This window comes from Lissotriton helveticus, chromosome 3_1 (genome assembly GCF_964261635.1).
Source record: "Lissotriton helveticus chromosome 3_1, aLisHel1.1, whole genome shotgun sequence".
Classification (NCBI taxonomy): Eukaryota; Metazoa; Chordata; class Amphibia; order Caudata; family Salamandridae; genus Lissotriton; species Lissotriton helveticus.
The window spans coordinates 413734950-413759094 of NC_136061.1; the positions used below are offsets into that span (position 1 = coordinate 413734950).

General features: G+C 46.9%; 1 protein-coding gene across 1 annotated transcript in view; it reads left to right on the top strand.

Moving 5' to 3' along the window:
* Positions 1–24145, top strand: part of KIAA2012 (KIAA2012 ortholog) — a 758941-nt gene that overhangs the window by 341555 nt on the left and 393241 nt on the right. Inside the window, exons 8-10 of the mRNA XM_078680227.1 lie at positions 16305–16470; positions 18265–18411; positions 21005–21187. Coding sequence (XP_078536353.1) covers positions 16305–16470; positions 18265–18411; positions 21005–21187 — 496 coding nt within the window. The remainder of the gene's footprint in view (positions 1–16304; positions 16471–18264; positions 18412–21004; positions 21188–24145) is intronic.

Below are 24145 nucleotides of genomic sequence, written 5' to 3' on the forward strand. Positions count from 1 at the left end.
TCGCTGTTTGCAAACAGAGAATGTCTCAAAAAGAACCAATACTTCAAGTAGCAACCAAGGCTAAATGAACCAATCAATGAACAATACCAGTATTTAAATGCCGATTATCGGACGTAAAGACGTCCTACTTAACCTTACCCTGACCGGACCGTGTGGACAGTTCTTCGCCTTTCCTTTCCAGCGCCCGATCGTTCTCTTACTCCATGTTTTTACCGTAGCATTCCTGTGGGATCCCAGTCAGGACAGTAGGTCACTTGAGAGAGGTCAGTTCGGAATTGGTGAAGTTCATTCAATCGGCAGCCGGACGAGGGCCCTCTCAAGGCAGGTATACTCCAATCGTTCAGATGTTCACCCCATCGTCTGGACCTCTCTTACCGGACCTTATGTCGGTGATGGGCCCCGCAATTGAGGAAAAACAGCCCAAATTACAACCGATGCCCAGGCTGCTGGCACAAGACGCCTCTTAGTTCCCATCTCGAACAGTTACCAAATAAAGAGACGGGCGCTGGAAGCGGGAGTGCAAGAACAGGTTTTTATTTCTCATGAGGAGAGCCTGTCATTTCGGACACACGCACAATGGCTTCAAGAGGTGCTCTAACAAGTTTCTCTGAGGCTCCGTCTTTTATACACAGGTTTATGATGCACAAACATTCCTTATTGCAAAAAAAAAAACTTTGAAGTACGAAAAGGCACGTTTGGAATCCCAGCTTCAGGCCTATTCCCATGCCTGTCGCTCGGACGTCGTTTCCCCTCCCAAATGTAACATGTGATTGTAATCTTGCAGCCGGACATTCCAACAGGACACGAGGGCAAGAGGGGGTGGTCAGATCTAAGGTTGGGCAGGCGATAAGATCGGGCACTTCGGTTGGTGTATCACGTCTTGCTATGCGGGGCCAGGGGGGGTGCATCCATGAGGCTTTGTTTTATGACTTGGGACCGGGTCGAGAGGCCAGGTGTAGCCGGGGGGGGGGTCATCAGAAGAGGGGAAGGGTGTTCCTGGGAGGAATGCGGGGGGTGTCGGTCAGGCAGGGGTGTCACTTTTAGAGCAGGGTCGCGCAGAGGGAGAGGGTTTATGGCCTATGCATGAGAGAGCGGGGGTGTTCAACAGGGGGGGGCGTGCTGGGGATTTAACAAACGGGCAGAGAGGCCTTGGTGCCTAAAATGGCTGTCGTGTACGTGCGTGCATGGGCCTATGCTGGCGGGATGATGCGATCAATGCTTCGCGGTATTCGTTCTGCTTACAGCGAGGGGTATGGTGAACACAAATGAACGCTGCTTATGTACATATACATTGTCATTTTCCACAGTACGTCCTGGATTGCTTTTTAAATTTCGATCTCTGTAATGTCGATCTCCAAGGAGTCGCTGTCGGGTGTGGACAAACGGGCCACCGGTATAGTGGATAGGAGGTCCCCGGCTATAGGGGCCTGAGTTGATGCGGCGGTAGTATATACCGATGAGAAGTAAGTTGCGAATGTGTCGGCAATCTGTTGGAGATCAGTAAGGAGTACACCGTCCACACCCGCTATCAAGGGGACCCACCAGGACGCCTGCTCCCCTTTTTCTAGCCAGGCCAGGAGTTTACCCGTGAGCGTGCCATGTTTGTAAATCTTGTGTCTGGTGGCAATATAGCGCGCCGTGGCAGCTTCTGTCAGTAGCTGCCGATAGTCCAGGTGCACATATCTAATATATGTTGTGCATCGAGGTCAGGGCAGAGGGGTCCCCCATGAGGCGGGAGACGATCCCTGGATCCATCTAACGCCAGATTGAAATCTACCCCCAGCACTAATACACCAAGCAGCAACCCAGATCCCTCAGAGCAGGACGCTGCAACCCCTGTGTGACATATTTGGATACAACATTGAGAATCTGCCCCTCCCAGGCGCCAGACAGTGCCACATATCTACCCTGTTCGTCAGTCCAAGTCTTGTGAATCATAAATGGACAGCCCCTGTGGAGGAGGATCCCCACTCCCCTTGAACCTGAAGTAAATCCAGAAAGAGCCAAACCCCCACCTATTCAGTGCCTCACATCAGTTCCCAACCAAGTGAGTCTCCTGAATTAGGACAATGTCCGGTGCCTGACGTTTCAGATATTGCAATACAATACCCCCCCTTGATCTTATCGCCCAGACCAGTGACATTCCAGGTGAGAAGTTTAAGAACTAAGTTTGGAGCCATGCAGGTAATGTGGGTGAGCAACAATCAGAACCATTGCACTCTGGGGATAAGAATAATATGTCAAAGAGAAAGTGACCAGGTGTATACGACAAGTGGACCTACTGATTAAAAGAAAAACAAAAAAGAGCATTGCACAAGTGCCTTTAACAAAATCCCAAACAAAACAACCCCCGTAATACCCAACTCCCACCTCCCACACTGCCTTCCTGCATAAAGGGTATACAACCACCCGCCATCCCCAACTTGCAGAGTGCCTGTCACCCTCCCTTAACAGTGTCGGGAAAGGGAACAACCCCACTCCCTAGGGCAACAATTCTTAAAATAAATAAAATCCCGTAACACGGTATAGAAGTACAATAAAAAATTACTACCATGAGCAAGAAGCAATATAGTGCGCCCCATAAATTAGGAGCCAACAGAGTTAAATCAGCCTGAACCCCATGCTATCGGAAACCATGCACAGAAAGAGGCACTGTAAACTTGCGGACCGCTATTAAATGAAGGCACAGAAAGTCATATGATTCAGGGCGCAGTCACTTATACTTGCTGTTTACCAATTTTCAACCATTCGGGATCTGTGCCTCCAAATCACCGTCGGGTGAGGACCCTGCCGCTGGCACCAGCTGGCAGTCTCACTGGCGTCACCCCCAGGTTTGCGTGAACGCTTACCAACAGTTCGCCACCCATCGAGCCAGTCCCAAGCATCTTCAGGCCTGGTGAAAAACCAAAGTTTACCCTCTGACTCGACTTGCAGCTTTGCTGGAAACAGCATGGCGTATTTCATTTCTTGACCCCTCAGCCCTCGCTTCAGGTCCAGGAAGCTACGCCTCTGCTTCTGGACCCGCAGAGTGAAATCCGGTAAAAAGGTGACATTGCTGTTGTCGATCGTCAGCGGTGGGGCCGTGCTCACAGTCTGGAGAATTGCATCCCTGTCCCGAAAATTAAACACTCTTGCAAGGAGAGGTCGGGGAGGCGCCCCCGGCTTTGGTCTCCCCCCAGGGATACGATGCGCTCGCTCAATCGAGAAGCACTTGGAGAGGCCCCTTGGTTGAAGCTGCTGGAGGATCAATTCCTCTACAAAGAGATCAGTAGCCTGTCCCTCCGTTCGTTCCGGCAGCCCTAAAATTCAGTATGTTATTCTATCTCATGCATCCTTCATAATCGTTCAGCTGTAGTGTGAGTGCCTCCTGATTAGTTAGGAGTTCGGTTACTTGGCACTTGAGGAGCTCTGAGTCATTGCTGAGGTCTTTAGTTACACCCTCCAAGGTGGTAATGCGGTCAGACATCTTCCTTATGTCAGCGCGGATATGGGAGACCTCCGCGGCGACCGTGTCTATGCGGGTTTAGAGTGAGGTTCTTACCATGGTTATGGTGGTTAATATGTCCTGTAGCGTGGGTTCTGATTGCTCCCCCTGCGACCCCTATTGAACTGAATGGCTTGCTGGCCACCACAATCAATGCAGCAACTTTATGTAGTTCGCAAGGGACTGAGAGCGTGAAATTGGGGTCAGCAAGAGACAGCCAACACCCCAGCCTCCATCACCAGCCCCCAGGGACAATCCGGTCACTGGAATCGATCTCCTGAACTGGGGTGGTCAAGGGAGCACAGGCTCAGGTCCGGGACCGACCCTGCAGTCTATGGCGCAGCTCCTTTAGCAAAGGGGAGGGGACCCAGTGTTGGAAATCCAAGTTCAGTAGGATACAGGGCTGCCACAAAACACTGGACTTTCGCCCTACTGGCCCACAGGGAGCAAAGGGCCATGAAAGCACTGTTGGATTCTCAGCTCCCAAACAATCAAGCAGGCAGAAAGCAGGCACTATGTAAAGCGGTGCACACACAATGGATTCAGTTGGCACTGGGGCATCCGCCCTGCCCCTTCACTTCAGGCGTTGATTCTTCACTTGCAGGCCCCAACTGTAGCATTGATTAATGTTCTCCGCTGAAGGAGTCAGCGGAGCACTCCAGCGCCACTCCGTCAGTGCCGTCGATATTCTGCCAGCGCTCCTCTCGTAGCGCACGGAGACTGCAATGAGTTGCGCAGCTCCAGTCACACGCCAATGTGGCTCCTCGTCCGCCCGGGGCTCACCGAGTCAAAATGTGCAGGCCGCAGACCTCCAACCATACGTGGCAACGCTCGCGGCTCTCCAGCATCCCGGACGCACCACAGGAGGGCTGTTGTGGGGAGGCGCTTACTCACCGCCGACCCCATCGGTGTGGTCAACGCCGATTCATCGTCTCAGGGCGAGGGCAAACTCAGCCGGAAGCCCGCATCCGCGGCCCGGATTAGCGCTCAATGCCCAAGAAGCCAGCAGAGCCTTCCCAGGTAGACGCGGTCCCGGAACACTCGGTACATGATTTCTCCTCAGAGACAGTGCTTTAAATGGGCCGGTATTCACCGGTACTGAGTAACGGCACTTCCAAATTTTCCACCCCTCAGTACGCCACTTCTTTTTTGTCAGGGAGATTACCGGTACCCTGAGTGATGGCACAGCAGGAACAGGGTAGGCAGGGGCGGATTGGCAAGGCGGGCATTCGGGCATGGGCCGAAGGGCCGGTGCCTCAGTGCCCTCTGTGGGCCGTTTTTTTTCTCCCCTCTCCCAGTCCACAGAGAGTGGACTAGGAAAGGGGAGAAAAAAAACGGCCCACAGAGTGCACGGAGGCAGACAGAGAAAATGAAAGCAGCCTCGCTGTGCGGCCGGACAGCGATTGTCAGCTGTGGCCTCTCCTTCACCCCTGCCCTGCCAAGCAATCAAGCTGCGGCTGGGCTGGGGAGGGGTGATTGTTTGCCAGAATCGGCCTCCCAGGGGGCCAGGTGTTTCTCAGGCCTTTGAGCCATTTTCACCTCGGCCCCCCTGGGGCCCATGCAGCCCAGAAACGGTGTTAGTATTAACACCTCGCCCACAGCCCTTCACATTCAGGGCATAGTGGGCGAGGAAGAATGGGTCTTGCTGTGGGGGCCAGGTGATGTTTGGAATGTTTTTATTTTATTTATGCGATTTTATATAGCGCTGACTTTACCCGAAGGTGTCAGAGCGCTACACACTAGGAACAGCAATAATACATGAGGAGAAAAATTACAAGTGGACAAATTACAAAAGCAAACGTTAAGTTACATGAATCAAAAGTGACAATAGTGAGCAACCAAAATACATGAGGTAGCAATCGGTACATTACAGGAGGAAAAAGTGATATGTGTGCAGGTTACAAAAGCGTACAAAGTACAAGTAGAGGTATAATACTGCAATAAATGGCAGACACTCCAGCACAAGAACAAACGTTACGTAGGCAATGGTGGCACTTGTGCAAGTATCTAAAGCAAACTAAAGTGAGAGGTAGCATACAGTGTGATACCAGAGAAAAGTGATGTGTGCAAGTTACAAAAGGGTACCATACACAGGTACAAGGGTAATACTACAGTAAATGGTAAACACTCAAACTGCCAGAACACACTGGGAAGGCACTTCCCACGCACCAGCTTCACTTCAGCCTCCCCTGGCTACCTGGCTACCTTGGATGACCTAGAAAGCTGTGTTTTGTGCTCCCCTGCCAGGACATTTTCCCGAGGCCTGGAGTGCTGATTAATTTACTAATTGCAGGGGCCTTACCTCTGTTCATGTGCTCCTGAGCTGAAGGTCTGGGGAGGGCTAAGTAGGTTAGTAATAGCAGGGGCTTTGCTGCTTTTCAGGTGCTCCTGTGCAGGAGGGCTGGAATAATTTTGTGACAGAAAGGGGCCTTGCTATTTTTTTTAGTTGCTCAGCATGTAGGCCATTGTCACCTTGGCCCTGTGTCCTGTGCAAGAACAGTATCCTCCCACTTTCATTCCTTGTCTGTGCAAATGGTGTTTCATGAAAGGGCACGCCCCTTGAATGTGGGCCACGCCCCTTAAATATGGGCCCCGCCTCTTGAATGTGGGCCACTTTTTTCGCCAGTGCCCGGGCCGAATTGTGATCCCAATCCGACCCTGAGGGTAGGTATCTCCGCCAATGCGGAACAAATGCTGCTCTGCTTCTGGATCTTTTGCAGAGAGGCTGCTAGATTAGCAACTTCTTGGGAATATCCCCAGACTCCTGGGGTTGGAGAGGCCTTGCGTCTAGGCAGATCCTGCACTGTTGAATAGGCGTTCAACGACCATTCAGTGAAAAGTGCTTTAGCCCCGCCACCTGCTGGGCAGTAATCCAGTCACATTTGGGCTATTGCACTAGCTGTACTAAAAGCAAGTGGCAGGGCAACACAATCCTACACCTTCGCCACAGCTGTTTTTCTAATCATGGTTTTTTTCAGCACAGGAGCTGTTTCCCTTTATGCGTCCCTCTAACAGGAATCGCTGCATTTACATGTTAATAGGACAGATCAAGGGGTAATGGGCTCAAGAGTGTGAAGGTAGCCCTGCCCAAAGAGCAATGAGTAGCAGGGACCACTGCAGCACTCCAGGAACTGGATCTGATTGGGGGAAAAACGAGCTAAACATAGAAGGAAGGGGGAGGGAGGAATGTAAAAAGTGAGGGGACAGCTGAAATTAGGATTGCCAATTCTTTTCAGATAAAAATATCAGATATTTCTTCAGTTTTGAAATGGGTGCTTGGAAATAGTATTTTAACACAAATTTGTGTAAAGTAAAAAATCTGCTGTATTTCTTTAAATAATTGCTTTAACTATTGATGAACCACATGCAATTTCAATTGAATCGCCTCTTTTAATGCCAGGAAGCAGTCTGATCAAGTATAATTAAATAACCTTTAGCTTGAAATTTAGTTTAAAACGCTGCTTTGCAGAATTTACAGGGCCCCGACAGCACTTTAGGCGCTTGCTCTTGCGTGCACACTTTCACAGCTTGGAAATACTTTGGTACTTTTGAAGTGATTAAAATATTTTTGAGTTTTTTAATGGGAAGAAATATCAATCCTGATATAGAAAGTTTTTTTTACAAGCCTTTATTTAAAAATACAGCCCTCAACAGTAAGCATGCTCTATCAACAAAAATAATGAATTATAGCTCAACAAAATACTGGCCAGGTGGCACATTTAGGGTATGTGTACATCATAGAGAGGAGAAGAAGAGGCAAGTGGGGAAAAAAACTGTGAAAAAATGTAAGAGATTTGTGGAGAGAGAAAGCGGGAGGTGGGAGTAAGAAGGGTAGAACCAGGGAGAGCAGGTTAAAGGCTGGGTAGAAATGAGGTAAATCAAGATAGTAGAGGGTATGTGGATGTAAAGATACTGAACCAGCAAGAGACAAAAAGAGCCTGGCCGTGGGGAAAAGGGCAGAGGCAGTGCTTTTAATGTGCCAGTACTCACAGGTACTGAGTACTGGCACTTCTTATAATAATAATAATAATAATAGGGGCATTTGTAAAGCGCTGAGTTACGCACACCGGCGTGTCCCCGCGCTGACGGTGAGAGAAACAAAAAAACATGGGCAGACAGTACTGGCAGGCCAAAGTTATCTGGTGTAGAGGTAGGTTTTTAACTTAGCTCGGAATCTCGTTTCTGCTTGTTCCAGGCGTAGGTCTACTGGGAGTTTGTTCCAGTGGTTGGGGGCCAGGTGCCTAAAGGACCTGCCTCCCATCCGAGCTTTCTTTACCCTGGGAGTCCTCAGCAGTCCTCTGCCCGCAGATCTAAGCGCTCTAGGAGGTTCATAGGCTTCAATCAATTTCTGCAAAGGTCGGGGCGCCCTACCATACAAAATCCGATGACACGTGCAGAGAGCTTTATACTCAACTCTGCTCTTTACCGGAAGCCAGTGGAGTTTTCGTAGAGCCAGCTTCGAGGGCGCCCTTTTGGGCAGCCTAAGAATCAGGCGTGCCGCCGCATTCTGCAGCACTTGAAGACGTGCAATGCTTTTACTCGGTGCCCCAAGGTACAGCAAGTTCGCGTAGTCAAGCCTTGCGGTCACCAAGGCATGCACTAAGGTTTGACGCGCTTCCAATGGCAGAAGGTCTAAAACCTTCTTCATTCTCTTCAAGACCCCAAAACAGACTCCGACTACCCGATTGATCTGAGGCCCGAAGGTAAGAGCCGCATCGAACCACACACCAAGATTTTTGGCCTCCTGACAGGGGGTGGGAGTAGGTCCAAGACAGGATGGCCACCAAGCTGACGACCAGGCCGACTGGGCTCTCCCTACCACCAGCACCTCTGTCTTGCTGCCGTTTAGCTTCAAGCTATTTGCGGCCATCCAATCGGCCAGATCTTTCATGCACGACTGGAAGCCATCCGCAGCAAGACAGGGCGCGTGCGACAGGGAGATGACCAGCTGCGTATCGTCAGCGTATGTCACCAATTGGAGGCCAGAGCTCTCCACAATCGATGCAACGGGCGCCACATATAGGTTAAAAAGGGTTGGGCTCAGGGATGAGCCCTGCGGCACGCCCTGACCCAACGGCACCCCTTTGGAATAGTGGTCGCCCTGCCGCACTCGAAAGCTCCTTCCTGTGAGGAAGTCCTGGATCCACCTCAACGCGGTGCCAGCGATGCCCCCTTTGCTCAGACACTGCAGCAAGGTGGAATGTGCTACAGTGTCGAACGCCGCGCTGAGGTCAAGCAGGATCAAGGCCATGGTTTGCCCCTCGTCTACGCCCTGTCTCAGTTGTTCTGTAGCCATGAGCAGGGCGGACTCTGTAGAGTGCCGCGGTCTGAAACCAAACTGCGTATCGTGAAGCAAACCCACCTCCTCTACATGCTTCATAATTTGGGTGTTCACCACCTTCTCCGCCACTTTGGACAGAAAAGGTAGGAGTGAGATGGGCCTCAGATTTTCCAACACCTCAAAGCCAATGTGAGGTTTCTTTCGGAGGGGGAGTACCACCGCCTGTTTCCACTCCTCAGGAAGTGTGCCAGATTCGAAGGAGATATCCAAGACGTGCCTTATGTAAGGCTCCAGGACACTCAAACTGTCCCCCAACTGTTTGGGAGACACCGGGTCCATAGGGGAGCCAGATTTTACCGAAAGGCACGTCCTGACCAGCACCTCAGGAGGTGGTGTGGTGAAATTGGTAAATGAGCCTGGGATCTCCCTAGCCACAGATGTAGCTTCACACTCAACCCCTATAATAGGAGGATTGGGGAAGGTCGAGTAAATTTTCTCGACTTTGGTGGAAAAATAGTGAGCTATGCGGTCACATGTTTCAATCGAACAGCTCTTCGGGTCAGCAGACGCATCGATTGTGGTCAGTGACTTATAGATACCGAAGAGCTCCTTAGCAGAGTCTTTGGCCCCTAGAATTTTCCCTGCATAAAAGGCTGCCTTCGACTTTTTAATCAGTCTATGATGCAGCCTCCTTTTTGCTAAGAACAATTCCCTGGCCTGAGCATCATAAGATACCCTCCAGGCTCGTTCAGCACGCTTACACTCTGCCTTTGTCCGCCGCAGCTCTCCATTGAACCAGGGAGCAGATCTTTCCTTGCGGCCGCCCTCCGAGGTACGGCAGAGTGGCACTGTCTGATCTAACGCCTCAGTAATGCGCCTGTTCAAGTTAAAAACAGCAGATTCTATATCCGCACCTCCCGGCTGGCCTTCCCTTGACAGTGCTGAGTTAAAATCCTCCAAGGAGAATTTTACCCACTTCCTCCTTAGATAGTTCAGGGGTGGCTGACTCTGCTTTATAGGTTTTACGTTATTTATAGAAAATGTAACCAGATAGTGGTCTGTCCAAGGGATCGGCTCAATTGTGGAGACCTGAACCCCTCCCCAGTTTGCAAATACAGGGTCCAGCAGGTGGCCTTGGCGATGTGTGGGACGGGAGAGCTTGAGTTCCAGCTGAAGTGCTTGGATGTCCCTACAGAACTCCTCCGCTCTTTTATCCTCTGGGTTATTGAGATGTAAATTCAAATCTCCCAGTAAGAGAAATTTGTCCCTACGTAACACTGCCTCAGTAAGACTCTCTACCAGGCTCTCCCTAAACTTGGTGCACGGCCCAGGAGGTCGATAAACAAGAAAGCCTTTAATCGCCGTCCCTCCATTTAATTGTATGTTAAAAGCACCTACTTCACTCTCCGCTACCAGGGTAGACTCCAGTGCGCAATCAAGACTTTTCTGAAAAAGGATCGCTATTCCCCCTCCCTTCCCTCCAGGCCTATCCTGCCTGACCATGGCGTAACTCTCAGGCATGGCCTCGATAATATCTGAGTCGGAGAACTGGTCCAACCACGTTTCCGTGAGGAACAGAAGATCGAACTTTCTCTCAGTGAGCAGCTCGAATAAATCAAGTCTATGCTTACGCAATGACCTCACATTGAGGAGACCGCAAGATAGCGCGACATACTCCCTGGTTATATCCGGCGCGGTGTTAAACCGATACCGACATTGATCACACTCCTTGACCTCACTTGACATACCGTACATACGGGAGCACGTAGTCTTCGGACGTAGACTGAGGAGCTTCTCCCTGTTCCAATAGATCTTATCCTCAGGAACAGGGATTGTCGCCCTAGCCCGCAGTCGGCCGCGGACGGGCGCAGACGGGCTCGACATTGACCACACTCCTTGACCTCACTTGACATACCGTACATACGGGAGCACGTAGTCTTCGGACGTAGACTGAGGAGCTGCTCCCTGTTCCAATAGATCTTATCCTCAGGAACAGGGATTGTCGCCCTAGCCCGCAGTCGGCCGCGGACGGGCGCAGACGGGCTCGACATTGACCACACTCCTTGACCTCACTTGACATACCGTACATACGGGAGCACGTAGTCTTCGGACGTAGACTGAGGAGCTGCTCCCTGTTCCAATAGATCTTATCCTCAGGAACAGGGATTGTCGCCCTAGCCCGCAGTCGGCCGCGGACGGGCACAGACGGGCTCGACTTTGGCGACACTCCTTGACCTCACTTGACAAACCGTACATACGGGAGCACGTAGTCTTCGGACGTAGACTGAGGAGCTGCTCCCTGTTCCAATAGATCTTATCCTCAGGAACAGGGATTGTCGCCCTAGCCCGCAGTCGGCCGCGGACGGGCGCAGACGGGCTCGACATTGACCACACTCCTTGACCTCACTTGACATACCGTACATACGGGAGCACGTAGTCTTCGGACGTAGACTGAGGAGCTGCTCCCTGTTCCAATAGATCTTATCCTCAGGAACAGGGATTGTCGCCCTAGCCCGCAGTCGGCCGCGGACGGGCGCAGACGGGCTCGACTTTGGCAACACTTCGGCGCGCCTTCGTCGCGCCCGCTGCGCTCGTCCGCTGCGCTTCCGGGAGTACATCCTTCTTTTGAAGCCCTCAGCCCGTCTGCCTCACAGCCACTAGACCGCTAACCGGTCACTCACAGGCGGAAGCGGAAGTGACTGTCTCTCACCTCCACGCCCTCCGCTCAACGGTGCTAGCCACCCTGTCGGACCGAGGCGTGGAGGAGGGAAGACAAGACAGCCACCCCAAAGCGCCGGTAAGTCGGGGGACACGGGACACGGGGGACACAGGGGGATTAACAAAGCCTCAGCTTTAGTACCAGCACTTCGCTACTGCCTATGAGAGTACTGGTACTCATGAAAAGTAGGCTCATTGGCTGCTGGTGCTGGTGAGCACTAGGCTGACCGAGAAAATGCTGTTTCTGACAGCCAAGGCACTTCTGTAGTCCTGAGCTCAGCCACTGCTGACTATTCAACATAGGCTCCTTTGCATGTGTGGAATGTTTTTGTGTACCTGTCAGCTTGTGTCTTTCTGTGTGTGTGCATGCTTGAGAATATATTGCATTGTGCCAAATAACAACAAATAACGGTATGATATTAAGAAGTTGCAAATATTACAAAACAAGGAAAAGTTAACATATTATCCTATTTGGCTTTCATTTTGTGTAATGATTTAACCTGTTTTGTTTACATAAATGCATTTCTGTTGTGTTTTGATATGTGCTGCAACTGGGTTAGAAGTCATATTGTATCATCATGTCTTGCCCTAAGCCCCGCCCATAGCCCAGCCCACTTGCCACAACTCTAGCTCATTTTAATGAGTACCTGCACTTATTTTTTCCCATTTATAGCACTGCTCAGAGAGCTCACCGATCGGGTCAGCTCCTCTTGCAGGCAGCGGGGCACAACTTCCTGGTCAGGTAGGCTCACCCACTAGTAAGTCAGGCCGGGGCACAATATTAAATTTGCGGATTGATTGGGAAGGGGCGCAGCGGAGCTCAGCTACCGTGCGGCCATTCCCTTCTGCAATTGGCTAGTGAAGCTTTTTTAATAAAAAAAGGTGAGCCAATTCTAAAGATTAGGTATCTGCACTGATACACATCGACAACCATTGGTAGATCCATTGAATCAAGTAGCTCAGAGAAGCAGACAGAGCAGATCTAAGAGGATGACCTGAGGAATATTGAAACTTATGTTTTTTTTATCAAAATATAGTCCAATCCCAGTCAGCTTTATGGTGTAAGACTAACACACTTGAAGTGAACTCCCTTGCAAAGATTAGAAAACCGACGCTGGTCCTGAGTTGAAACTCAGGAAGTAACCTTATAGCATTTTTTGTACCAATTGAAGGTTCATGCGGACATAATTTGACAGTTCTACATTTTGGGAATTTCCTGAATCCATTCTGACGGAAATCAAACAACAGAGTGTGCATATGTGTTACATCATTCATTTGAGTATTGAGGCAGGGCACAGCTTCCCTTCGTATTTATATGATGAATCACTTGGCAATGATTTAAAGTTTGTTTATAGGTGCTCCACAAGTGGCGTCCGAACGTCCTATGACGCCTAAAATAATCAAAATGAAGTGCTCCTAATGGATCATTAGTTGCATCCTTGCAGGCACACAATCACCCCCCAACATCAAATGAGGGTTCTGAACGCAGTTTGTTCAAACATTCTTCATGTTTTACTTAACAAGATATCAATTCTTTTGCATTTTACTTTTTCTTTCTGTCAATTGTTTCATTCATTGGCTGTTATACATGCGGCATTTATTGTGTCAACATCCAATGCATTTCGGGCATAATTGGCTGCCCTTCATCAGGGTACAATAATGCCGGTGTCACCGCGTATTGCGAGGACTGCTGTTCTTAATTCACGCGAAAGCTTCCTCGTGGAAGCCGAAATTTTTGGAAACCACGAGGAAGCTTGCCCGAAATGCATTGGATGTTGACACAATAAATGCCACATGTATAACAGTGAAATCAGCCAATGAATGAAACAATTGACAGAAAGAAAAAGTAAAACTCAAAAGAATTGATATCTTGTGAAGTAAAACATGAAGAATGTTTGAACAAACTGCGTTCAGAACCCTCATTTGATGTTGGAGGGTGATTGTGTGCCTGCAAGGATGCAACTAAGGATCCATTAGGAGCACTTCATTTTGATTACATCATTCATTCACAGTTACAAAGAAATATGACTTACAAGTCGACGAGATCTGCTCTCTGAGAGGTTGGGAAGTAAGGGTCCTCCTCTGAGTGTTCCACTCTCTATTTAAGAAATCATACTCATTCTTGAAGTTCACCAAGTTTATTTTTTGTTTCTTGTACTGTATGCAGGCACGGCCCGTGCCGGACGTTATACTGGGGCGGTGACATCAGGCAGGGGAGGGTCAGGGTGGGGGGTTGTAAAATGCGGGATATTTTTATCGGTACTTACTTCTAATGGTCCATATCCCGCATTTTACAACCCCCCACCCTGACCCTCCCCTGCCTGACGTCACCGCCCCAGTATAACGCCCGGCACGGGCCGTGCCTGACTGTATGTTATACCATTGCTAATGTGGATTGTATCTCTGTGGTGGATATTTCTCTTTGGGCTCCTTCCAATAGATTTAAGTAGATAGCTATATTGTCAATTGTATGTTCTAAGACTTCTAAAGTCTTCCGGGTGGCTTGTTGCTACGTTATTCCTGCACCAACTAGTGGCTTCTGTTTTCTATTTCTTTTGTGAAGGGTGTTACTGTAGGGTACTGCCTGCCAGTATTTGTTTATTTTTACCATACTTCCAGAATTAGATAACTTATGTTGTAATAATAACCATTTTCATGATAAGAGGCAGTTATCTTTGCAGTTGGGTTTTTCTATTTCTAATCAATACCACAGTGTTTCGGACCCTATAAGTGTTGCAGATTGTCAATGTACCTTGCAGTGTACACTACTGTATCACTCCTGTAGGTATAGCCACTTCCTGTTTTACAAGTCGAAGGTTCTCTTGATATTTTTGCACTGTAGGTGTATCAGCTCCAAACATTAATATATTCTATGATTTGGAGTTGGGTAGCTACTGGCTCTGTGACTATTGCCCCGTCATGTCTTCGGCAGTTTGCTTAATTGAAAATCGCCACTTTTTTTAAAGCTGGTTACTCCACTGATGTAAGAGTTGCAGGCCTGTAAATTAGTTAAATGAAGGTTTATTAAGATTCAAATTACAGGCGAATCATCCCATCAATTCTGTTCTGGTCAGGCTCCAGTTGTAAATTAAATTATAACATTCCCTTGAGCACTTTCCCTACCATGATATTCCAGTAGAATGTGGTAGGTCACATTCCACCTCTGGCCTCTCAAGCCCGAAGTAACCACACTCCCCCATCTCATAGAAATACCAAATAAACAGCTCTACACCCATACAATGACTATCTACAATAAATTGACAAAGTATAAAATAATTTACAATTAAAATATCTACAAAAACATTAATGGCCTGATTTAGATCTTGGAGGACGGGTTACTCCAGTAACCTGCACCTCATTTAATGAATGCACCCTACGTACCTTTTGACTAATACATCCTAAGTACCGTTTGATGAATGCAGTCTAAGGACCGTAATGCATCGAAAACATTGCTTTACTCATTACTCACATAATCAGCCAAATACCTAGGTGCCTTTACCTGTCTTTGACTCTTTCTTACTTCTAAGTTTACTTTCTTTTTATTGTTTTAATTTTTCTCTCCGAACTTCTCTCTTTCTTCATCGTGTCTCACCATCACTACACTATTGAGATACCACACTCTGCTGCCAACAATCCTAACAGCGTTCCTAAAACATTTTATTACACATATCGGATCACAAAATGGGATGCTACCCCGGCATTCTGATCCTTACCCAATCACCAACTTGTACTTTGGTGACCTTTACTCTTCTTCTCTCATCAAACGATTTGTAACTCTCCTCCATTTTCTGTACATCCCTCTCTTGAACTCTCCTCCCATTTGACATTTACCCAATAAGGCAACATCACACTGTTAGGTTTCCTCCTTCTGAACAGTTCAAATGGAGATTTCCCAGTATCTGAATGCGAAGTCAAGCAATACACTAGCTTTTCTTTAGATTTCTTCTCTATACTCCACTGCATTGTCTCTGGCTATTCCGATAGTCTCCTTCAGCACCCTGTTAAAGCATTCTACTATACTGTTCTGGGTGATATATTGCACATTTTTTGTGTTTGATCCCTTTTTCCACCCAGCACTACGCCTTACTGGGCCTGCGTCTGGGACCCAGAGTGGGATGCGGAGGTGCTGTGGTGTTGTTGGGCCGTGGCGGTAGACATTGAGGTACAGTTATAGGAAACAAGGGAACCCGAAGTTAGTACACTAGGGACCTTGGGCGTTTAGCTTATTACAAAAAACAGTGGACCCTAGTAGTTTGGGTGATCAGGGTAAGAATAGAAACAAACTGGAATAGTATTTATGTCCTTTGTCCAGCCGCACAGGAATTTATTTATCGATGCACACAATCAGAAAGTAATGTCAAGGGGGCACAGCCCGTGACCCACAGTGAACAAGAAAAAACAACAAGTATAGGCAAGCACAAGCAAATCGGTCTGTATACTTATAATCAGTGAACAGACTTGATTGTAGTTTGAGTGACCATTGTACATAGTATTCACAAGCATATTCAGTACATATGATCCTATTGTGTCGACGACGTTTCAATGCCGAAAAACAAGATAACCCAGATGAGATGTATATTGGCTATATGCAGGTGTTTAGTGGCTATATGCAAATGTGTCAGGAGCTATTTTTAAAGGTCTGCTCAGAGCTAAGCTATTTAAGGGTCTACTAGTACTTTGGCTCGCCATGTGCGGTTCTGTTCATTCACTAACTTCTTGTAAAGTTGTTTAACTACCAACAACATTAAAGAATATAATTAAATCTAATTAAACCATTAAACACTACATTTGCTGTTGTTTTTTTACTTTCACTGCATGCAGATACAAGAACCTCTGAAGTTACCGCCAATTTCAGAGGAGCTTCCAAGGGCCCAGCCACAGCGTAAGAGGAGGATCGGAGCCAGTGAGCCACCAAAGGAGCTCCTGGTGCTTCCTCTACTGGTGCAGTTCCAGTGTGAAGAAATAGAGAAGGCTACAGATGAAGGAGGTATTTTAATGACTGCTGTTCGGTCCATTTGATTGATAGTATTTCACTCATGTTGAATGTAATTTCCATAGGGAGCTCATTGTGTATTGCCAATATTAGTAGATATTAGCAGAGACACATGGCCTGTAGGGAAGTTGTACAACTTCTCCAGAGGGTAAAGCATTATCAGGGCTGGTGGGATTGAGTCCAGCATAAAGTCTACTGTGCAAGTGAGCAATGACGCCATACAGGAGGAAATCTTTTGATAGCTCAATGAGGCAGTGCCTGAGTGAATGAATGAAGGGTTTTATACAGTGCTCAGCTGCTTCAAGATGGTGCTGTAAGTCATATCACTGACGGCATTGGATGCAGTGCCTAATGCTGAAGAAACTGTTCTAGGTTTGATATAAATAGAATCAGGCATACAAATAACCAAATCACCTCTGAGTTGGCTGGTTTATTTTTAGATGATTTCAGAGGCATAGTTGAGTCAATGAGGTATTGTTAAGGACAGGGTTTTGAAGAAAGGGAAGGTATCAATGCTGACTGTGAAAATTGTGTGATTGTTATGGTGGTAACTGGGCAGGTTTTGTTGCTTATGAATTGATGCTCATTTAGGATAAGGTATTGATGATTTCTTATGATGAAGATCGGAGCAATAATGATCCTGTTGACTCTGAAGGTTCTAGTTTTATGGTGTTTAAATGTCACTATGGTTTATGCTGCGGAGCCATTTTTGCGATGATGCTACAGAAGGTGGTTTGTGTTATTGCTAATGCAGACTGTGACCGTAACATTGGCACTGAATACATTGTGAATAGTAGGCTTGTCACTGACAGCACTGATTTGGGACATCAGTGGTGTCCTTCAGATAGGCCGTCCTGTTCTGTATCAGAGCTTTTAAAAAGAAGTCACAGAATTGGGACAGAGGCTTTAAGATCGTACCAATCCCAGACACGATCGGCCTACCTGGTGGCGGTCTTGTAGACTTATGCACTTTTGGTAGAGCACAGAAATACAGAGTCACAGGGTCGTCTTAGCACAGGAATGTCCCTTCCTTTTCTGTTATCCAGTTGTTGTTAACTCCTTCCTCACTGACAGCACTGCTTTAGAAAGTGGTGATATCCACATATCATGGTTTCCTTGGTGCAGTATGGGGTTGGGGTGATGTTCATGGTGTCCTTGATGTGGCCATGATTCAATTGATGCTGATCATTGTGTCTTTGATGGGGCCCTGGTTTGGATGTTATGGTTTGTGTTGACCTTTGCAAAGGCCAAGTCACGATGACATGATTTGGTGTTGTTGTAGAGACTTTCTGGGTTGTCCTTTGAATACCAAACTGGTTCTTGGTGAAATCAAAGTAGATGCAGTCTCTGGTGTCCTTCGTTTGGGAAAGATGGGGCTGATGTGTGTTTGTTAATGTTTGATTAACAACATTCATAAAATGCCTCATAAACCGAGAGGTCTCATAGCAATGGTCTTAATGTTCTCTAACCAAATAAAGAAGGCGTTATCTTTTTATACCCATGGCTGGGTTCTTTCTTGTTTTGCTTTGTACACTGGAACACCTGAATTATGGTTTTGTGTGTGATGGAGACGAGTTTGAATGGAATTCTGGCTCCTGTGTGGAGTCATCAAAGAGCTTATATAATGTGAGAGGATTTGGTTTCTCCATGAATTAGTGTTGATGGGGTGGGAAGAGGTCCTTATAAAGGAGCAATCTGTGATGTTTGTGACATTGCTGTTTACAATACTGGTGAAAAGTTTCTTAGTTATGCAGCACTTTCCTATTGACGTCTTCAAATCCATTTCAGAAGCAGCGCACGAGTCTTCTAAGTCTGAGTTTACAGTATCTGAGGATGGGCGGCCCTTTCCAAATGATCCCATACCAGTAGCATTGCCAGAGGGTAAAGTTCATAACCTACAGATGGACATCAACTGGAACCCAGACATTTATCCAGGTATTTCCCAATAACTTATGGCAGCTTTTCTGGAGTCAGCTGTTTAAAGGAGTGGTGCAGGGGAATCGGGCTTGGAGAAGCGTGGGCAACTATCGTCCAGCCTGTTCGGAATATAGCCATAGCTTTGTTTGTTCAGTTCATGAGTTCTAGAGATCTTGCATCATTTATGCTAGCAGATAACTTTATTTATTCTTCTTAACTATTATCTAACAAACACCCACTGAGCACTTACATCAATCAAATTATTATAGGTGCAATTGGACTTCTAGCTTGGGGATCTATTTCTTAGGTTCAGAAAGAACTTACAACATTTAACATATTCCAAACCCTTTAGAATATAATAACTGCTCATTTTGAAGTTAACTTCCCAACATTTTTTACCAAAGTCTCACATTAAGTTATATTTTCTGAGGTGACTGTGTTAATGTTCATCTTAATGCATATATAATTATACCCACTTTAATTGTTATCTGCCTTGATGGCTTGTATTAGTCAGGTAAATTGATCAAATGCTACTATGATGAGTTTCACGAATCATATCATATTTTTCATAATTTAAAGTGAATTTTATCACACTTTCAAAATTGAGAGCTGGATTGTGCCTTCCACATGAAGGGTTTATAAATTCAGTGCACATTCATCAGCAACCGTAGGCATGGTTGGCTGGAAAATGGAGTTACTTATTTAAACATCATTGTTTAAATTTATCTTAATATTTCACAAAATTTACCGTCCCAATTAGGGGTGGGCGTAGTTCGCAAAGTAGCGCTACGCATAGCTACGCAAAGTGCACTTCGCCCTACGCGAGCTACGCTTAGCACTACGCAAACTGCGTAGTAGCATGTTCACACTGTGCAAGATGTTGTTTTCAATGATTTCACAGTGCGGACAAGCATCCGGCACTGTGCAATCATGGAAAACGGCATCTTGCACAGTGCGAGCTGTACTTTTCTGCCGCTCAAGTAGATTTTTACTCGAGCTGCAGCTTTCTCAACGCGGACTGGTAGTTTCTCATCGTGTGCGGTCGCGAGCAATGAGAAACCTGACCTCCCCGCATTGACAATCTCGCCGGGAGGTTTATTTTCCATGCTCGCGATTGCGAACAAGGAAAAAGTCTCGCGAGGATGTCATTTTGCTTGCTCGCGGTCGCCAACTTGACATTGAGGACCGAGAGCAAGCAAAAAATGACCGCTGCACTATGCTACGTATGTTTGCACTGTGCTACGTGCAGTTCGCGTAGTGCGAAGTTGCGCAAACTTCGCAAACTACGCGAGCGTAGCGTAGTGCTTTGCCCAGGGTTACTCCCAATGCGTGAAAAGAAAGATGGCATTCTTTTAATTTGCGTTATTCAACAAAGCAGTCCTTCCCTTGATCAGATAGCCCTAGCATATGTCATATGAACATTACGTTTATTGGAAGAACATGGAATCATATTTAATTAATTACCTAAATGTTTTGAAAACTTATTCTAAACAAACTATAGATGTGTCTAAAATAAGATTAGAATTTTTTGTCTAAAATCCTACTTATTCATGTATGTTCACCTTTTTTCTCTATTTGGTGAAACCTTTTTAATTGTTGCCTATATGTAGGCTGAAAGCCTACATATTGTGGCTTCCAGCCTTCCCGCAGGTGAGCCAGTGAACGTTAATCAGGGACCGCTTCTCCTCTATAGTGTTCAAGTTGTACACATATTTGCATAAAGCAGTTAATTCGAAGACTACTACTCTGATTAAGAGCAGCTTTTTGCAGGATTGTGCTGCAGTGGTTGATCAGAAAAACGCAATATGTATTTCTTATTTTAGAATGCAAATGACATTACTAGAAAATTGTTTTCTTTTGTTGTTGTTATCGATTGGCCACGTTAGGCCAGTTTGTTATGCTTGCTGTGCTTTAAGGGGAGAGATCTGCTTAAGAATGATCTGTAAGAAGGTCAGCGGTGGCGGGCATGGATCGGGGTGGTGGGGTGGGGCAGAGGGAGAAATAAATTCAAATAAAACACTGTTACCTAACTGTGTCTCTCCTCCATCGTCTCTCTCGGATGGAACGGAAGCAGGAAGCACACAGACTCCCCTAAGCCAATCACAACACTATCATTTAGCGTTGTGATTGGTCTGTGCGCCATGGTTTGGCACTCAGACAGGCAGCGGGAGCCTGTGTAAAACAGCCTGGGTGGAGAACATGCAAAGTGCGCATGACTGTTTGGCCGGCCAAAGACAGCCGGGCAAACCTTACTGCACACTTACAGTGTGCCAACCACTCCTCCTCTTGCTTCTCTGTGAGCAGAGCAGCCCTGCCCCGCCCCGCAAAACGGCTTCAGCAGGGAAAAATAAAATGATAACATCATGTAATTATCATTGTAATTTTTGTTTTCTACATGCTCCTTAGCAGAGGAGCTAAGGCGGAAGAAGGTGTTTAACTCAACTACTTAAAATGCCTCACATTGCTTGACAAGGAAGGGGGCACTGTATCTCCGTCTGCCTGTCATTCAGACGTCCCCAGATTTGTAAACGTGTTAATTCTAAGGGTGTCAGCCATTTTCTTAATGTGCAGAACAGTATACAAACCAATGAGTTGTGCTTGTGTGTCCAAGATGCCATACCTGTGGTTCCACCACTGGGAAGTCTGCCTCCACTCAACAGAAAGAAAGGCCCTGGGAATCAGACCAGCCATGTCAAGGCCTCCAGTCATAAGAGCACCACCAGCAGCAGCATCAACAGCTCCAGCAGTCTCCCGACAGGAACGATTCGAGGCACACTACCGGAAGAGCTCAGAGGTAACCTGAACAACACCTTAGAGTACTGTCAGTGAAAGAGGGGAGCAGGGCAGCAGAAAGGTGCAAAAAGGAACACACTCAAATGGATGAGGTGTATTGAGAGATTCTGGTACACCAAGGGAAGTATTCTTTCCAAAGTACTCCCTACAGTGAGTAGTGCATTACATTGCATGTCATTGGAAGTTAGTCATAGTTCCCATTGTTCATTGACCTGTATTGTAATGTAGAGCAGTCACAACATCCCACGAGGAGACCTATCAGGGCATGGGTCTATGGAAAATGAGTAAATCTACACCCAGAGGTTAACAGTCTCCATAGGTGTAATTCATTTGTTCTTAATGTAGAGAACTCTGAAAGATGGGACATGTTACATCCTGGGGCTGTACAGTAAGTGCCCCGGGGGCGCAAAGGCCCCTGGGGCACTTTGCGCGCCTGTGAGGCACTTTGGTATTACAGAAGGGGGCGCAGACGCATGGGCGTCCCCTTCAGTAATACCGATAGCTACCTTCAGGGGGCGTTCCCTATTTTGCATAGGGCGTGCCACATGCAACTGAGGGAATTACTTTGCCTCTGTGCCTGCACCATATTACAGGGGTAGGCGCAGAGGAAAAGAAACTCTCAGGGGGAACACTCACCTTCTAGGTGGCGCACTGTGAGTGCGAACCCTGAGAGCAGCCCTCTGGAGGGAAGAAAGGGGGTCCTATGGATCCCCCAGACACTGACTTCACCTGCCTGCAATGTGATCTGTTTTTCCCTTCAAAAGTGCAGGCGGGTCGCCGCCTGTACTGTGAAAACATGGAGCGGCTGCAGTTCACATGAATGTGCTGCCCTCAGGGCAGCACGGGTATGCAGCTGCCCTGGGTCAGCGCATCCAACGTAATAGGGCGCATTTTCATTGTTTGCACCCGGCGCACCTTTTAAAAGTTGTGCCGAGTGCATCAAATGAAAATGCATAATACGGCCCCTGGTGTACTGCTCGAGAACTGCAGTCAACTCCATTTTCATATATATTTGATCACGTGAACATCTGCTGAGCAAGTACATTAATTAACTTATTTTACATTTTTCTTCGTGGGCAAAATATTTTCAGTATTTTCCCCAATGGAGAAAAGCCTTTCACTGCACTCCCAACAGTTTTGTGGATGTTCCCTTTCCCATCCTAGCAAGGGCTTACTACTGCCTTGTCAGGAGTAAATAATCAGCCTGTTTTAAGGATAAGAAGGGATCAGGGAGGAATTTCTGATACCCTGACGTGTTTTAAGTGTGAGGATTTGTACTAAGGACCAGGTATGGACAGGGCACCACAATCAGCCCTGGCAGGAAAGGTCAAAAACACCAAATAAAATGGGGCCAAGGAGGCCTTCCTGGTTTGGAGGCATTCCTAATTTGGCAATGGCAGCCCCTCCTCATCTGTGGGTGTCTCTGGGGCTCACATCAGAAAGCAGCCCCCCCCATCGCCTTGTGTCTGCAGGTCACCAGGGAAAATGCCAGAGTGCCAAAATGACCAGTCCAGCTCTGTACAGAACATCTTAGCCGTGCAGCGTTTCACTGCACTGCTTCCCTCAGATGAAAATCTTTGTGTATGTTCTTTTGTGAGTGCAAAACCTATGGTTGTGGATTTAAAAAGTTATTTTACCCTCGTCAGAAACGGAACTTGTGTGTGTCACACAAACTGACATGCTCAAATAGCTTGTGAATTGACGCTAAATATCCACTGATTTGCACTGCAATGTCGGTCAACAATGAATCTTGATTGGCCATCGAATTCCATAAGATATTGTTCTATAGAAATTCTTTAAGTCCACTGGTGTGCAATCTTTTTTGTATTTATTGTTCTGTCATCAGTGTTTAATTTGAAAAAAATACACGTGCCAGGTCCCTCGTCAGGATGCCATTGCATCTTGCATCACCCATTGCCCCGGTCAGCGCTGACCACGACAGTGCCAATACAACTACTAACAACCCCACTGCTACAAGTGTGACACTTCAGAGTATTTCAGACCCTAAAAGCTATGAGAATGGTTGGGCTCACGTTTGAGGCTAGTACAGCTCAAGATCTTACATAGAGTGAGTGTATATGTCGAGTGCTACCCTGGCCCAGATGGGCTACAAAGTTGACCCCGGGTGTAGTAGGGGTTGTGGTCAGGAGGGCACTTTTATTCACACTATCTAGTTTTCCTTGCTTGATAAAGAATGGGATTGATATTGTAAGTATTGCCTTACATTGTACCTGAAGTGCTTTGATTGTTCATCAATAAAAAAGGATTATAAAAAAAAAGAGAATGGTTTGGCGATAGGTATTAGTCACTCTTAATGATTTTGAATGAATAAACAACTATTGTTGTTTTCAGCTTGAAAGCAGACAAGGAGGTTCACTATGTGGTAGTCTGTCATAATTATCTCTGTTGACAATTAACTGCGCTACCGCGCACTGGAAACTACTGGCTCAAATAAAGCACTGCAATAAATCAACAGTGCTTAATTTAAGTCAGTGTTTGCTAGTGCTTGACCCCGTCACTTAACTCTCAACACCAGCACATATGACAGGCGACCACAAGGTGGCGCTGTTTGTTTCATTTATAAGCGAGCACAAGAGTGCTTAATAATACAATGTACCATTAAAAATGAATAATACCTGCCTCCCAGGTCATTCCTATAGCTTTGGGTGGCCAGAAATAGTCCAAACTGTCACACTTGCGTGTGATGGTTAGTAATTGTGTTAATAATGGCACTGGCAGAGTTAGTAGGGGCAATGGATGGCGCAAGCTGCAGTGGCCTCTTGAGAAAGGCCCTGTCACCTTACTTTTTTTACAAATTAAACACTGATTTGTTGGTGTCTGCTTGACAAGGGAACACTGCAGCAAGATCTTTGTGACCTTTCACAAGATCACTTTTTAGCATTCACAACACCGGGGTCTAGGCTGACTGATAGCTGTTTGTCATTTAGATCTAATACTG